At 48.2% G+C, this 14,818-nt stretch overlaps 3 protein-coding genes across 3 annotated transcripts; 2 read left to right on the top strand and 1 right to left on the bottom strand.

Moving 5' to 3' along the window:
- Window positions 1-16: 16 nt before the first annotated feature.
- Window positions 17-4,535, top strand: E1B28_012936 (uncharacterized protein). Its single transcript, XM_043158089.1, has 12 exons — window positions 17-137; window positions 200-275; window positions 326-744; window positions 804-1,514; window positions 1,576-1,617; window positions 1,673-1,703; window positions 1,760-2,181; window positions 2,262-2,810; window positions 2,867-3,418; window positions 3,475-3,625; window positions 3,686-3,954; window positions 4,019-4,535. Exons 3-12 carry the CDS (start codon window positions 548-550, stop codon window positions 4,326-4,328), a joined length of 3,234 nt encoding a protein of 1,077 aa, XP_043005461.1. The 5' UTR covers window positions 17-137; window positions 200-275; window positions 326-547; the 3' UTR covers window positions 4,329-4,535.
- Window positions 4,536-4,643: 108 nt separating this feature from the next.
- E1B28_012935 (uncharacterized protein) lies at window positions 4,644-7,223 on the top strand. Its single transcript, XM_043158088.1, has 9 exons — window positions 4,644-4,850; window positions 4,907-5,113; window positions 5,187-5,272; window positions 5,332-5,417; window positions 5,486-5,625; window positions 5,688-5,782; window positions 5,843-5,943; window positions 6,012-6,954; window positions 7,001-7,223. The coding sequence occupies exons 1-9, from the start codon at window positions 4,746-4,748 to the stop codon at window positions 7,074-7,076; spliced, it is 1,839 nt and encodes a 612-aa protein (XP_043005460.1). The 5' UTR covers window positions 4,644-4,745; the 3' UTR covers window positions 7,077-7,223.
- Window positions 7,224-7,235: 12 nt separating this feature from the next.
- E1B28_012934 (uncharacterized protein) lies at window positions 7,236-10,102 on the bottom strand. The gene is made up of 16 exons (XM_043158087.1): window positions 9,749-10,102; window positions 9,678-9,693; window positions 9,560-9,612; window positions 9,352-9,491; window positions 9,207-9,289; window positions 9,099-9,143; window positions 8,968-9,035; window positions 8,652-8,914; window positions 8,482-8,590; window positions 8,228-8,422; window positions 8,079-8,162; window positions 7,950-8,019; window positions 7,828-7,891; window positions 7,734-7,764; window positions 7,614-7,671; window positions 7,236-7,549 (listed from the first exon to the last, which is right to left on the bottom strand). Exons 1-16 carry the CDS (start codon window positions 9,789-9,791, stop codon window positions 7,423-7,425), a joined length of 1,449 nt encoding a protein of 482 aa, XP_043005459.1. The 5' UTR covers window positions 9,792-10,102; the 3' UTR covers window positions 7,236-7,422.
- Window positions 10,103-14,818: the final 4,716 nt, after the last annotated feature.

Genomic DNA, 14,818 nt, shown 5'->3' with positions numbered 1-14,818 from the left:
TGGTCACGACCTGTCACGACCTGTTACGTTCTACTACCAACTCTCCTCCCTGCACCATGGTGTCTACCACCAATCTGTTCATAGTACTGCGTTGGACGACTTCTATACGAAAAACTCAACAAATTTGACCAAATGTGGTGCGCGCACGGATAAATGAAGGCCCGCCTCCTCCATTGATGACTCAAGGTGTTTGTCATAGGCCCCTTGGCATATCTCATAACCCCCTCGTCCTGAATACCAAGGCTGGGCAATTTTCATATAGGCGAATAACAGATGTACATATTCCCCCCTTGCTGGTAGCGAAAATATCTCAACTTTTTTTTAGATCAATTCGATACTTAGGACCTACTCCCGCCCACAACATTCCTTCGTTTGGAGGCATTCTGGACGTTATTTCCTGGCGAAAACCCTACTTTGGCCTTTCAAACCTCCATTTTTTACCAACCTTGGCTTCTCTTGGCCGGGATAACCTTTTTCAGGGACCAAGACTTGGAGGTCGTATTTAACGACATGCCCCAGCTCCAACAGAACCCACTAATGACCTAACATGGGAATATTCTCTAGAAAAACTTTCGGTCGCTCCTACACTCGTTCGTCGACCAATCCCGTTCCTCAGAATATCCAACAGGCAACGACTCTATCCGAACGTGCCTACGTTCTCGAATCTAAGCAAGTCATCCAAAAGTTGCAAACAAACGTAGAGGATGGTATATCTGAAGAAGATGCAGAGAAAAGATTGCAAGAGTAAGAACAAACTCTTTCGTCTCATAGTTTCCTTATCTTATATCCTACCCTTTCGACAGTTACGGTGAAAATCTACTCACGAACGAGAGCTCCGTCTCCGCCCTATCTGTCTTAATACGCCAAATGGCCAACGCCCTCACCCTCGTCCTCGTTGCAGCCATGGCTCTATCCTACGGTGTACAAGACTGGATAGAGGGTGGTGTCATCACGGCCGTCATTGTCCTAAATGTCGCAGTCGGTTTCATTCAAGAATACAGAGCCGAAAAAACCATGGATTCCCTCCGATCCCTATCCTCACCCACCGCCGTCGTCATCCGCTCTTCGGAAACCAAAGTCGTCCCAGCACGTTTCCTCGTACCAGGCGACATCGTTTTCATCAAGATGGGTGATGTCGTGCCAGCGGATCTTCGAGTATTGGCGACGACGAACCTCGATATCGATGAAGCCCTTTTGACCGGTGAAGCGTTACCTGTAACGAAGACGCTTGAGTCTATCAAACCAACGTTATCGCCTTCTGGTGATACCGTTCCTATCCCGGTTGGAGATCGGACGAACATGGCCTTCGCTTCGACAAGCGTTGTGAAGGGGAGAGGGAAGGGTGTTGTTGTGGCCACTGGTATGGGAACTCAAGTTGGTGGGATCGCTACTGCGTTGCAGGATAAGAAGAAGCGCAAATCTGGCGAAGGGAAGAAGGTGCCGTTGGGCAAGAGGTTCTATGAGACCATTATGACCTTACTTGGGCTTCGGAGTGGTACACCTTTACAGATCAAGTGAGTTGTTCGTATTCTCCGACTTCTTCCATAGACTTCTTATTGATTTTTGCTTTCGTAGATTGAGTAAACTGGCGTATACCTTGTTCATATTGGCAATCATGTAAGGCTTGACTTCTTTCCCTCACTATGCTTCAATCTAAGCTGATGTTCTTCAGCCTCGCAATTATCGTGTTTGGCGTAGCAAAGGTAAACTTCGTTTGTTTCGAACTTCTTCCCATGTGTCTCTAACCGCTACCCTCCAGTTCAAAGTCGATAACGAAGTAGCCATCTACGCCATCGCTCTCGCCATCTCCGTCATTCCCGAATCCCTTATTGCCGTCTTGACTATCACCATGTCAGCGGGCACCCGACGAATGGCCACACAAAACGTCATCGTTCGGAAGCTCAATGCCTTGGAAGCATTGGGAGGTGTAACGGATATCTGTTCAGACAAAACTGGTACACTGACACAAGGGAAGATGGTGGTCAAAGCTGCTTGGATGCCCTCCGATGGCTCTCTACCCGACAGAGAGTTCGCCGTCGAATCTGGAACTGTAGCGTTGAACCCAGAGAGCGGGAAGGTTTACGAGGTTCGTAATGAGAAGGAGAAGGAGGTTGAGAAACTCGAGGGAGATGAAGGATTGACGGAATATGTTATGATTGCTAGCATGTGTGCTGTCGCTACGTGAGTCGCTCTCTCCTTCCTTCCTGCAAGCTTTCCCTCCCTTCCTTGCCCTCGTTACTGACGACTACCTACCCCTTCAGCTTGACCAAAACCGAAGGAGAAGGTACAGAAAAGGCACGATGGAAAGCCACCGGCGATCCCACCGAAGTCGCTCTACAAGTCTTTTCTCACCGGTTTGGCGTTCGTAGGGAAGACCTCGCATCCGGTACCGACGGCAGCCAATACAAGCTTGTCGTCGAGCACCCCTTCGACTCCTCTATTAAACGCATGTCTATGGTCTATACCCGCAATGAAGACGGACAAACCGAACCTATCGTATACATGAAGGGAGCCGTCGAACGGGTCATTGAGAGATGCGTTCGCGTTCGTGGTGGACCGGATCTAACGGAGGAAATCAAAACCCGCATTCTTTCCCAGATGGAATCAATCGCAGGGCAAGGCTTGCGAGTATTGTCTTTAGCCTCAAGGAGGCTTCAGGCAGCTACAGGTGTGGAGTTGGAGAAGATGTCGAGAGAGGATGTGGAGAAGGATATGGAGTTTGTCGGGCTGGTCGGGATCTATGATCCGCCCAGGAAGGAAAGTGCTGGATCTGTCAGGGCGTGTAGGGATGGCGGGATTATTGTTCATATGTGAGTTTCTCCAAATCGTCCCAAGTACCCTCTTACAAGTTTTCTCTTTTCATTAGGTTAACAGGAGACCACCCCGCCACAGCTGCAGCCATCGCACGGGAAATCGGTATAGTCGGTCCAGACGCTCCTAAAGGGGCTATCATGACTGCTACGGAATTCAACGCAATGACCGACGAAGAACTCGACGGCCTCCCGGCTCTCCCCCTCGTCATTGCCCGCTGTTCCCCCGAAACCAAAGTTCGAATGATCCACGCTTCCCTTCGTCGTCCCGGGAAATACCTGGCGATGACAGGAGACGGTGTAAACGATGCCCCTGCTCTCTCGCTAGCACCTGTTGGCATTGCGATGGGATTGGAGGGTTCGGATGTCGCTAAGGACGCGAGTGATTTGGTGCTGATGGACGATAACTTTGGGAGTGTCGTTAGAGCCGTTGGGGAAGGACGGAGGATGTTCTGGAACATTCAGCGGTTCATTGAACATTTACTTTCGACTAATGTTGGAGAAGTCATCGTGCTCGTCATTGGTTTGGTCTTCCAGGATGCATCAGGGAGATCCGTGTTTCCTTTGAGTCCGTTAGCGGTGCTTTGGATCAACATGATTACCTCAAGGCGAGTTTTCCTTGTTTGTTTACTGCTTGTCATGCATTCTGATTCCACCCCTCCAGTCCTCCTGCGTTTGGTCTCGGTTTAGAAGCTGCAGATCCGCTTATAATGAAACGACCACCACACTCGATCAAATCTGGCGTCTTTACATGGCCGGTTATCATCGACTGTTTATTTTACGGATTGATGCTTGGTGTAACCAGTCTCTGTTCCGTGCGTTTCCTTCTTCCTTACCCTTCTCTTCGCGTACCTAACAGCCCACCTCCCCACTAGTTCATCGCAGTCGTTTACGGCCGTTACGGCGGTAATCTAGGACAAGAATGTAACCGTGGCTTCACGAATTTCGCAGATGCAGGAGACTGCCAAGCCGTGTTTAGAGGACGGAGTACGACGTTTGCGACGTTGATCATCAGTATCTTGTTCTACGCTTGGGAGCTCAAATTCTTGGATCGTCCTTTGGTTGCGCTGGTTGGCGCTGGTAACCGCGTCGAGGGTGGAAGGGGTTTATGGGAGGAGTTGTGGAGGAACCAAGTGTTGTTCTGGTAAGTAGGACCTTTTTTCACTTCAGCCAAGAAGTTTGAACAAGTTGCTGACCCTCTTATATAGGGCCGTCATCCTGGGATCAGCCTCTGTCCCCATAGCGATCTACGTCCCCGTACTGAACACCAAGGTCTTCTACCAAGGTCCCATTGGCTGGGAATGGGGAGTTGTAGCCGGCATGACACTCGTCTTTGTCGTTTCAGCAGAGTTATGGAAAGGATTGGTCAGATCTAAGGAGTGGTATGCTCGAATTGGAGGAGGTAGCTTCGTTCAACCTGGGAAGGAAGCGGAAGGGCAGGGTTTGATGGGGAGAGCGAGTGGTAGTAGCAGGACTGTGTCGCAGGAAGGTGAAACGAGGACTGCTGAGAAGGTGTGAGGTGGGCGAATACCGACGGATGTATTGGAGTCCATTCTCTACCCTCGTCGTGAAAGACGACAGAGAAACGGTAGAGTCGCAGATTTTGCCTACGAAGAACACGAACACGAGGCGATTTCAACAATCGCGGCCTACGTATGTAATAGTGTACTACACGAAAATCATGTACATCATCAACAGGGCAAAGAAAATAATTATGTTCTGACCAATCTCGAATATTTAGAACTCTGAACGGCCATTCTGGCTTATCGGCCACATAGCCTAGCCACGTGCACAGTCCACGGTCCATGCCGATAACCAGAAACTCGTTTGTTTCGGTACCACGACGACGTACCACGCACATCAGGCTCCAGTTCTCACAGTCATTGAAGGCTTCCTGTCCCCAAAAGCGCAAAATTGGAGTCTGAAAGGTTTTGAATGTCATCGTCAGTCGTATCGAGAGGAAATGATGGACTCCAGGCAGAGAGAAAGCTAAACAATCCGTACTCGTTGCTAGCTCTTCCAATCGTTCTCTTCTACGAGGTGAGGCTAACGCTCAACTATCACCCAATCGCTAATAATCTCAAATTACGATTCAGATCTGCCAGTACCTACACCCCCAAACTCTTCTCGTTCTCTGTCGAGTGAACCATCTGCTTCGAGATACATTGTCGTCCACAGAAAGTTCAGCAATGGTTTGGTGCATAATGCGGGGACGTTACAACGTACCACCCCCCTTTACAGGCAGGACAGGTCTTTCGGAATACGAATGGGCAGAACTGCTGTTTGGCCCTCCATGCTGCCAGGTAAAAATAAGCATCTCATCGAAACCTTATCAACCGTAACTGTTCTTGACATCTTCCTCTTTTCATAACCTAGATGTGCGGTGGCCTCAAGCAGGACGCCCCGAGCCATTCTGATTTGGTTTTCCAACAGCGACTTTGCCTGCATTGTTCCAAAAACAGGTGATTTAGTCCAACTTTTCATGCCAGATTCTCGTCGCATCCTCTTACATCAAATTTAGTACTATACATAAAACGGAGATCCGCGAGGGAATCAAACATGGCGTTTACCCCAAAAATATTCTCCACTACGTCGCTGCCAGTCCAGGTGAAAATGAATCTTTGAAGCCGTTCATTGATTTGCTCTCTAATGTGGACTTTCAGGCCACTTTTCAGGCTACTTTCCCACTGGAAGCGAGAAATTGTACGACCGCAAGGAACTGCAGACGGTGATGGAACAGATCAGCAGACAAAAAGGGCTAAGTAAGGACGGATATCTTCAAAACCGCAAGGACCACACGAATGCATTTTGCAAGGTGCGTACTATACATGTACCTCAAATCCTGGTTCTCAATACTGATACTTAACCTTTTGACAGCATGTCTATGATTGCTCCGAGTGGAGAAGATCTGGAAGTTACTCATCTATATTATGGGAAGGAAAACACATCGCGGCAACTGGCCGCTTTAATTCGTAGGCGGCTGACCCTCCTTTTCTTTCCGTAATCCAGAATGCTAATTGTGATTGTTGAAGGGTCATGTCACGACTCACGTCCATGGGTTACTCTGAGAAAGACGTGGAATGTGTAAAGGAACTTCGTTGCGTTCGCAAGTATTCCCTTCTCTCAGAAGAAGGTGCGTTCTATTGTCGTTCTGTTATGTCTCGAGTATTTAGCGCTGAGCGGTGGCCATTTCTACAACAGCCTGGATTAGAATTCAGCCAGAGCTATTGAGACCCATAAAGAACGTTCGACTCCGAGAGTTTTTTCATTACACACCCACATCCGTGATGATCGTTCGCCGGGAAATGTTACGACGTGTCTATGCCGACTTTCTGAAATCCCTTCCTCCTGGAACATGGGCATCGTATCCACCCTTCCTGACCCTCAGCCTCTTCCCACCTATGTTCGAGATCCTAGTCTCCCCCGACAACAACCCGGTGACCGAAACGCAGTTACAAAATATTCTTCATGGGGAGCCTCTCCAGAGCGATCTAACGGCATACGTTACGAGTGTGGAAAGAAACGTCGCTCGGGTCGTAAAAAGTTCTAGTTCCCTATCTGAAATCTATTCTTCAGTCTTCTCGCTAACAGAACTCCAATTTCCGTCCAAATGCCACAAATCGGCTACGGTTGTGATCGAGTGCGCCCTTTGCTTTCGTTTATGGGTTTCCACGGCGTCATTCATTCAACACCCATGTTGCTATTATGGATGGCGCGGTTCGGATTCTGAAGAACCACCACTGGGGTCGAAAATGCTGTCGGAACTCACACCTCTTGTCGCTAACAAAGAAGGGCGTGCGGCCATGAGCTTGATCTCTGCGTCTGGGTTGGATGTAGTAACTACTACAGCGGATGAATTGGATGAATTGGGGAAGTTCTACAAGTGTTTGACCCAGAAGGACAAGGACGAAAAGGAGTATTCTGGGACATGGCGAGAGTGTGTCATCCATTTCTTTGGCTTCAACCCTGCGAATCCCCATCGTTTACACGAGGCACGGGATGGTGACATCCAGAGATGGTTTGAAATGCTGGGAGATTCGCCGGAGAGGAAGGATGAGAGGTGTTGTTGGTCTTGTGGGCATTGCAACGAACACGTTGATGCGCTGGTGACAAGAGAGGTTGTTCTGGAGCATCTCCGCGCTCAGTAGGATTTGTCCTTGTTTTGATTCAATGAGCTGACAAGTTCTTAGGCATTATATATCGGAGCCGCATGTCCCGAATGACTTCTTTCACGTTGTGCCAAGCCGTGAAGAATGCCGGATATGAATCCCGTTTGGATTGTAGCAGGGTGCAAGGCCGTTTCCCGGTAATAAGTGGCAAGTTTTTCACATTCGCAGCAGCACTGGCACATGGAAAATACAACTTGTTCGTAAATAGTAGAATGCATTGAAAACCGTTGATTCGTGAAGTTCATTCAGATGTGAACCCGATAAAACAAAACACTCCGCCTTCAGGAAAACGTCAAGTCGGTGACCTTCTAATTCCTTTCTCTGCGTCTAATTACACAACATGTTGAGAATTTGGAGATGTGACCATAGTGTGACATCCAAAGCTATCGTACACGCGCCTACAGGCCGAGTTGATTCAATTCATTGTAAACATTCTCCATCCCTCAAACCTTCCTATCCTCAAATTCCCCACTTCCTCTCGCACCACCCGTCGTACTATGATCATGATCACTAACAACAACCTCATCGCCAAAGTCTGCCGCAATCATTTCAAGTGTTTTGCCTTTGGTTCTGGTTTTTTGACACCCCGAAGTCAGCTCAACATGAAGGAAAGAAACGTAGGAGAAAGACATACTCGGGGAAAAAGAAAAAGATACCGAGGAAATAGATCGTTGTCATTACCACGAATACATCTGTATGTAGATTGGTCAGTTTCGTCAATCGCAAGGTCGGAAGGGTGATGGCGAGGACGTACAATAGTAGTTTTCACCGATGTTGGCGAACGCCTGTGGAAGAAGACGATATATTCAGCACCTTAAGCAAGGATAATGGAAGAACGAAAAACGAACACTAGGGCCGGCCTGCGTAACGCCGATGTTAACGATGAAGTGGGTTAAAGCTGCGAGGCCCGTTCTAGTGATTATCGTAAGTAACGATAGGGTGCAGAACATCGGAAACGGCGACTACGGACATCTTGCTTCTCAAGAAAAGAGGTAAGACTTCCACCCCGTACAACCATGTCGTACAGTTTATGAATAGATCTAATGTGTACGGAGTCAGTGAGCGCACGAAAATGGCAGCCAGAAGAGGTGAAATTCACAGTAGATCGCGGTGTATAGGTAGATACCCAACACAGCAAATCCAACACCAATTTTGTTACTACCACCTCCAAAGAGCCTTGCCACTAGAAAGTAGCAGTACATCAATATCGTCGGTATGTTAAAAGTGAACTCGAGGAAGAGAACTTACTGACAGCCGAGTAAACCAAATCCACCACCAGTATGGCAGTGCCATAAAGTAACATCTTCACACGTCCGAATCGGTCGAGGAGTTGGAGTGATATGGAGTTCATTAGGAAGCCAACGGTGCCATAGATCGCTGCCAGTAGCAGAATGTTTTGCCCTGCCACGCCAAGGGATGTGTAGAGAATTGTTTGGTAATAATCTGAAGACATTGACACTTTGAAAAAGGAAGGAAGGAAAGTGGAGAGCAAGAGGACGTACTGATAACATTCACACCCGTAAGGGCCGTCATGGTCTGCACGAACACAGCAACAGCGACACGCCTTCTGTACTTCGCCCAAGCTTCTTTCAGCGAAGTTATTTCGATTGTCTTTGAGGGAAAGAACACGCGTCAAAGTCGGTTCAGGTAATCCAATAGATGTCGACCATACCTTCTCATACAAAATCTGCTCCCTCATATCATCGAACTCCTTTTGTAGTTCCTCATCTGCCAAGTCTCCTCTTATCGTTGCAAACGCCCTTCTTGCCTCTTCATCTCTCCCTTTTTGAATTAACCATCGTGGAGAGTCAGGAAGTATGAACCGTAACCCAAAAATTAAAATCACTCCTGGGGGAACTTGCAAAGCGAGAGGAAAACGCCATTGGAACGAGGTACGACTGGAAGCAAAACCGCATAGGTAGCCTATCCAATTAGCTGTAGAAAGGCAGTTAGGTCACTTCAAACGAAAAGAGATCGAGAGAACCGACCGACACAAGTGCCCACGCCAATCATGTATCCTGAGAGGCCGCCAATTACACCACGGGATTGCGGAGGTCTGAAGAAAGGAAGGACATGTATCAGACCGAGCAAAAGGAAAAACTTCCCGATCGAGACGTACGATATCTCTGAGTTGTATATTGGAACCGTTCCTATCAGGCCACCGCTACGAGGGAAGAAGTCAGACCCAGCAGAACCGCAGCAAACAGGGTGCGATAGAGCCACGTACACGGCTATGCCTGTTAAAATTCTTCCAACGAGAAACATTGCATAGTTCTGAGCGGCGGTTTGGATGACTGTCCCGATTGTGACCTTCAAGGAGAGCTCATCAGCAAGAGAAAAAAAGGAGCCAAGACGGAAAAAGCGACACGCACCACAACACACATCATCTCCATAAACCCTTTCCTGCCCAATTTGTCCCCTACTAGCATTTGCATAAGGGCACCTATAGCTTCTCCAGCAATGTACGTCGCAACGATGGCGCCTGTCGCTGCTGCGTTTGGGTTTTTCATGTCTAGAGAAATGAGAACAGTAACATAGTCAGCGAGTCGTTCAGAAACGGAAAAGTGATGGCTAACACACAAGTTTTGAAACTATCATGAGCGATACTCGTTGTGATGATTCCGGTGTCATATCTGCAACAGGGCGCGAATTTTCAGTCTCTTTTTTTCTTCTTCCGCATATTTTGAAGGATGATCACCCAAATATAAAGGAACCTGCAAGCAATACGATTCATAATAACCCTCTCATAGTAAGGGAGGATTGACGCACCTAATCCTGCAAATAATCCAACCCAAAAGATGTATCCTCTCATTCTAAGGGCGACGTCCACACTATTTCCAGGAAATGGAGACAACCCCGCTTTTACTCCCTCAATTTTAGTTTTTCCCCGCGTTATACTCCAACTACCGGACCGTCATTGAGAGGCATCCCTTGTGATCATTGACCAGGGATCGGGTGCAATGGCGGGAGTCGATACAATTATAAAATCATAACCATAATGAGCATTGGTAGCTGATATTCTGGAGAGATAATTCAATGGAAGAGGATTGAAGGAAGAAAGGGAAGGCACGGTAGAAAGTGTCAGGCCTGCAGGTCGACGAGCGTGAAGGAGTTCTGGGTAACGTGATCACCAGTAAACTCTTCAACTTGGCTTGGATTTAAATTTATGCCCGCGGACAGCGCAAACAAGAACTTCATGACTCAAACTCAAACACAGTACAGGGGGGAAAAGGGGGCTGCGGTCCAGTCGACGGTTTCCGTGAGGATAGCAAGTTGGCGGCAAACGTCTCTTGAACTGTGACCATCATCCTCTTCACATCTGTCAAGCGCTCTCTCCTTCTTCCGAGTCTAGTAAACGATGTGGAAACCGAAAAGAAGGGAAGCCGTCCAAAGGGCCTAATCAAAGCCAGCGATGACACAGAAAATCCTTGCAAAATATTAAGGGTAGCATTTGAGGTAGTTTACCCTCTTTTTTTCCTCTGTAGAGCCCTTAACTCTTATTTGCCGCGCAGATATTCTGCTATCTCGAATTGTTCGACCTTTTCGTTTGTCGAGAACCAACAAGGATCTGCGGGAAATTGAAATTATGATGCGAAAGTCATCGATCTTGGACGTGGAACGTGGAACTACAAGCTCCGAGATGAGCCAGCCAGTATTTGCTTATTTGCCCGTTTGACAACCATTGATATGTACTTTCGTGTCCTTGTTCACTGGGAAATGACCGCTGAGGCGATGTTTATACAGTTCTCTCCAACAACCGTCACGGTGGTCCAAAACATCTGGAAGCCTCTAGTGTGAAGATGCACGATGTCGTGGTACGGAGTAAGTGTATGCTATACGCGCCATAACCATACACGGTATTATCCTGAAATATTGGGGGTGGCAATCCCTGGAGGTATGCGGCTCACTCTGACATTGTCGTGAACCTCGACTTCAGATTCCTTTGAACTTTGACAATGAATCTCAATTTCAGAACCCCCGCCGTTTACGGGTTATTTGTATCAGGCTTACTTGGACAGCGATGGATTGAATTCTCTGGGCTCACACAAGGTTGCCGCCTGCTTTGGTATGTCCGTTGGCCCGTCATTTTCGCATCTACTGATGTTATCCGATTCGAACTAGCTCTGACCGAGTTCCACTTTTTACAGGCCACTCAGACTCACGACAGCTGGAACGGGCCCTTCAACATCAGGAAAAGGGGGTATGGCGTCCAGGCGCATGAAGGCGCGTTGCGCGCGTCAAGGCGCCCACACGCTGTCAACGCTTCGACGCTGCTGAGGTGCGTAATCGAAAGGTAGGCCTTCCGCCAACGTTGCCACGTGCGTTGGGGTTGCGTCGGGTCAGCGTTACCGAGCGTAGAGAATCCTTACGAGTTACCTGTGAGTTACGTTTAGTAGCGTTGAGATAGACATATAGTGACGAGATGACTCAACGTAGATTCGGGTTGGCTTCAGATGCATCAGGTTACATCCATTTCCTCAACTCGTCCCTAATGTTCCTTACCGTACCCTCAACTCACCTCAAAACTACCTCAACTCGTCCCTGATGTTCCTTACCGTACCCTCAACTCACCTCAAAACTACCTCAGATGAACCCTGCGGGGCATACACTCTTGGACAATATTGCAGATATGGGTGACTGATCATTCATTATTATTAATGTCTATCCAACATGTTTTTTTTTTTTTTTTCAATGGTAAACGCCGTGTATAAGTTGAGTCCATAGTAAAGCTTAGAAAGAGTATTGCCTGCATGTAACCTGTGAGAACAGAATGATTGAGACGAACTTAGACGTAGAGAATGGGAGATACCTTAAAAGGCACCTGCTTCTTCCCCGTCTTGTTCCCCGTTCTCTGCAAGCTCCGCGGCCCCGGCCATAGCCTCCAGCCCAGCAAAGTCGACGCCATTGAAGGCGGAATGAGCCTCCTCCAAGAGGCAGTCACTGTTGCTATGCTCCCTGTAATGGTAATAGTTAGTCGCTGTCGTGCACAGCAAACAAAATAATTTGTACGCTGCCTGCTTGAACATACGGCATGATAGCTGTGCCGCGTATTTGGGGGCTTGGCCTTCAAGGTGCTGCCACGCACTGAGATGGGTAAGATAGCTATATATGTATGTCAATAACGTTCACTGATACACAGGTAAGACCTTACCGTTCCCTGGCTCCTTCGCCGAAGTCAGCTTTTCTCTCCACCCCACCAGCCCAGGCCTTGATATAATGTTCAATCTGCAAGAGACCGTCAGTAGACAAAGCAAACGAACGAAATAGACAAGCAGGATACCGCCGTGGAGATGAGAGCAATAAGAGCTCCAGGGATGTACTTAAGCTCCATGAGCATCTTGAAGGAGACCCGATCGGCCTTGTTCCTATTGAAGAACGTGACACGAATAATGTGCACAAATATAGGATTTCCGTAGGGGTCTTGTGGGTCAAAAGAGCGTTTCTGTATATGAAAAGTCAGATGACACAACGGCGAAGCACCACGAAGCACTCGCTTTGATATCTAACTTGCCGAACTTGAACCGCCCGTCTTCCAGCACCCACTCAGTTGCACTCTTGACATCTTTGCTGCTGTTGTAGTCAACTGGGATGCCGAAGAATCCTGCTATGCAGCCTTTGATCCTTATACCAATGGCTGTAGTGAAGGCACCCTTTGAGTAGAACACCTACATATGGACCATCAGTGACGCCTTGAGAGACAAGGGGGTGCTTACAAAAGTGATGAAGGTCTCCCAAGCCTCTGGTTGCGCCTGTAAAAGCGCCAAAGTGGTGGTGAGGGTTCCCCTTTGGGAAGGTGAAGCATTTTTAATAGCCTCGAGGGCGCATTCACGAATAAAATCCGGCTTCGTGACCATGGTGACATCGGGAAACGCATCTCTCAGTCCAATGTGTGCACGTACATGGCTACGCACAATCATCGCCAAGTCTTTGGCGGGGGTAGTAAGCATTGCCGATGTCACCTTCGGAGGCTACATGAAGCTGAACATCAGACAAGAAGCACTACCAAAAGTGTGGAAACGTAACCTTTGAAGTGCAGCCAGAAGGAGCAGGCACAACAGCAGCTGTCCTTGGGGTGGCACGAGGAGAGTCCGTTTCGTCATCGTCGGAGTCGTTGTCGGAGTCTAAGACAATAACCTAGATTAAGGCCAGTCAGTACAGACCTGAGCTCGTAGGAGATGAGAGTTCATACGCCGTTGTTCACCGTTGCTTCTCGCCACTGGCGAGACGGGTGATTCAACGAGCCAGCACTGAATTCTGGGAATTCAAGGATCGGGTCGTCGTCAACGCGAAAATCCGCTTCATCACCATCTTCGATTTCTTCGATTTCATCCTGCTCCTGTGCCTCGTCCTCGTCCTCGTCCACATCCACATCCACATCCACACTGATTTGGTCAAAATGGTCGACACCTGCAATGCCCTTGAAGACCTTGGTGGTCGGTAGTATGCCCTCGTCCTCATCCTCATCCTCAAAGTCATCCCTCTGAGAGGCTGTGGCTTTCGTGATTCTACCCTTTTTAGACTGGGGGCCAGGAGTTGGCTCGTCTAACTCTGCAAACAGAGATGCAGCCCCGAAAACGGAGGTAAGTCTGTGAATAAAACGAGGAAAAATGAAAGCAAAACATACAGTTTCTTTTTAAGCGCATTTGGCGGAGGGCAAATAGTGCATCCTCGTCCCCATCTTGTGCTGCGTAAGTCAATGAATGGAACAAATTTGATTTCCATGTACAATTGCTTACCGGCCTGGCGAATCTCCAGAAAGGCCTCTTTCGAGAGGATGTTCCCGTCGAAGGGGATGGGGGCACTGTTTACCTGTTTGCCTGCGACGGTTTTAGCTTTTCCTTTGAGCGGTTTGTTAGAAGCCTTCCTCTGAATCAAAGGGTTTGTTTTCTTCTGAGAGATGATCGTTTTCGGCTTTTGAACTGCAGCATTCATCGGGTCCGTGACCTTGGCAGACTTTTTGAGGGTACGGCCAGAGGATGTGGTCTGAGCTAGGAACATTGTGATTGAAAATACCTAGAGAAGTGGAAAAGTGGAAAATTGAGACAGTGAAGATGAAGAGTCCAGTCATACCACCTTTATAGAACCCAAACCTTTGCATAACGACGCGCATCCTGCTACCAAAGGTACCCAACAGCAGGGTCGTTTTTCTTCTTTTTTTTTGGCTGGAATGCGGAACTGAACGTTTTGTGTTTTTGCCGTACCGGCGAACCTGTCCGCTGCCGCCCAACTACAGCTGTAGGGAGGTATAGCGGTGGAGCTGGAGTGTGACGAAGAGCGATACATGCGATGAATGTTCCTGCATTGAAAAGTCAATGCCTATCTCTCGGAGATGTTTCATAATTTACATACCTATTCTCCATGGTGGTAGAGACGTAATTTTTGGTGCCCTGGCCAAAAGGCAGGATCCTCTAAGCGTAGTTTTTTTTTTTTGCTGGAATGGAAAACTGAACGGACCAAGGTCTTGCCGTAAAGACAAACGTGTGGGTCAGATATGTAACCCTAGCTCTACAGACAGAGAAGGGTTACAGTAGACCAGGAAAGCGCAGCCTCTTACAACAGCTGTAACGAGGCGTAGCGGTGAAGAGGAAGGAGCGATGGTGACCAAGCGTCAAACTTGGGACACGTTAGTGTGACATATGTGACTCATACCTCCCTTTCCTACTCACCTCCACCTGCACATGTTATCTTCGCTTATCCTGCTCCAATTCTCTGCCTAGCTGTAGGAGAGAATCGGGGTCACTCTCCAAGGCGACAGCCAAACGCAAATTCAGGAGTGGTTTTCTGCCTGCCAGTGGCGGTAGTATGTCATCACTCTCCAAGGCGGCAATGAAAAGCAAG

This window comes from Marasmius oreades, chromosome 8, assembly GCF_018924745.1.
Source record: "Marasmius oreades isolate 03SP1 chromosome 8, whole genome shotgun sequence".
Lineage (NCBI taxonomy): Eukaryota > Fungi > Basidiomycota > Agaricomycetes > Agaricales > Marasmiaceae > Marasmius > Marasmius oreades.
Note: the sequence above shows the minus strand (reverse complement) of the source record. Positions and strands in the feature narration are given on the sequence as shown.

What these genes read in the sequence shown, in the direction of transcription:
- E1B28_012936 (XM_043158089.1), top strand. Translation starts at nt 548, where the DNA reads ATGGGAATATTCTCTAGAAAAACTTTCGGTCGCTCCTACACTCGTTCG. An exon ending in GGTACACCTTTACAGATCAA is followed by an intron (nt 1,515 to 1,575) that starts GTGAGTTGTTCG and finishes TTGCTTTCGTAG; the next exon opens with ATTGAGTAAACTGGCGTATA. An exon ending in ATCAACATGATTACCTCAAG is followed by an intron (nt 3,419 to 3,474) that starts GCGAGTTTTCCT and finishes CCACCCCTCCAG; the next exon opens with TCCTCCTGCGTTTGGTCTCG.
- E1B28_012935 (XM_043158088.1), top strand. Translation starts at nt 4,746, where the DNA reads ATGTCATCGTCAGTCGTATCGAGAGGAAATGATGGACTCCAGGCAGAG. An exon ending in TTCCCTTCTCTCAGAAGAAG is followed by an intron (nt 5,944 to 6,011) that starts GTGCGTTCTATT and finishes TTTCTACAACAG; the next exon opens with CCTGGATTAGAATTCAGCCA. An exon ending in CTGGAGCATCTCCGCGCTCA is followed by an intron (nt 6,955 to 7,000) that starts GTAGGATTTGTC and finishes ACAAGTTCTTAG; the next exon opens with GCATTATATATCGGAGCCGC.
- E1B28_012934 (XM_043158087.1), bottom strand. Translation starts at nt 9,791, where the DNA reads ATGAGAGGATACATCTTTTGGGTTGGATTATTTGCAGGATTAG. An exon ending in TGGAGATGATGTGTGTTGTG is followed by an intron (nt 9,290 to 9,351) that starts GTGCGTGTCGCT and finishes CTCTCCTTGAAG; the next exon opens with GTCACAATCGGGACAGTCAT. An exon ending in ATCTTTTTCTTTTTCCCCGA is followed by an intron (nt 7,550 to 7,613) that starts GTATGTCTTTCT and finishes TCAAAAAACCAG; the next exon opens with AACCAAAGGCAAAACACTTG.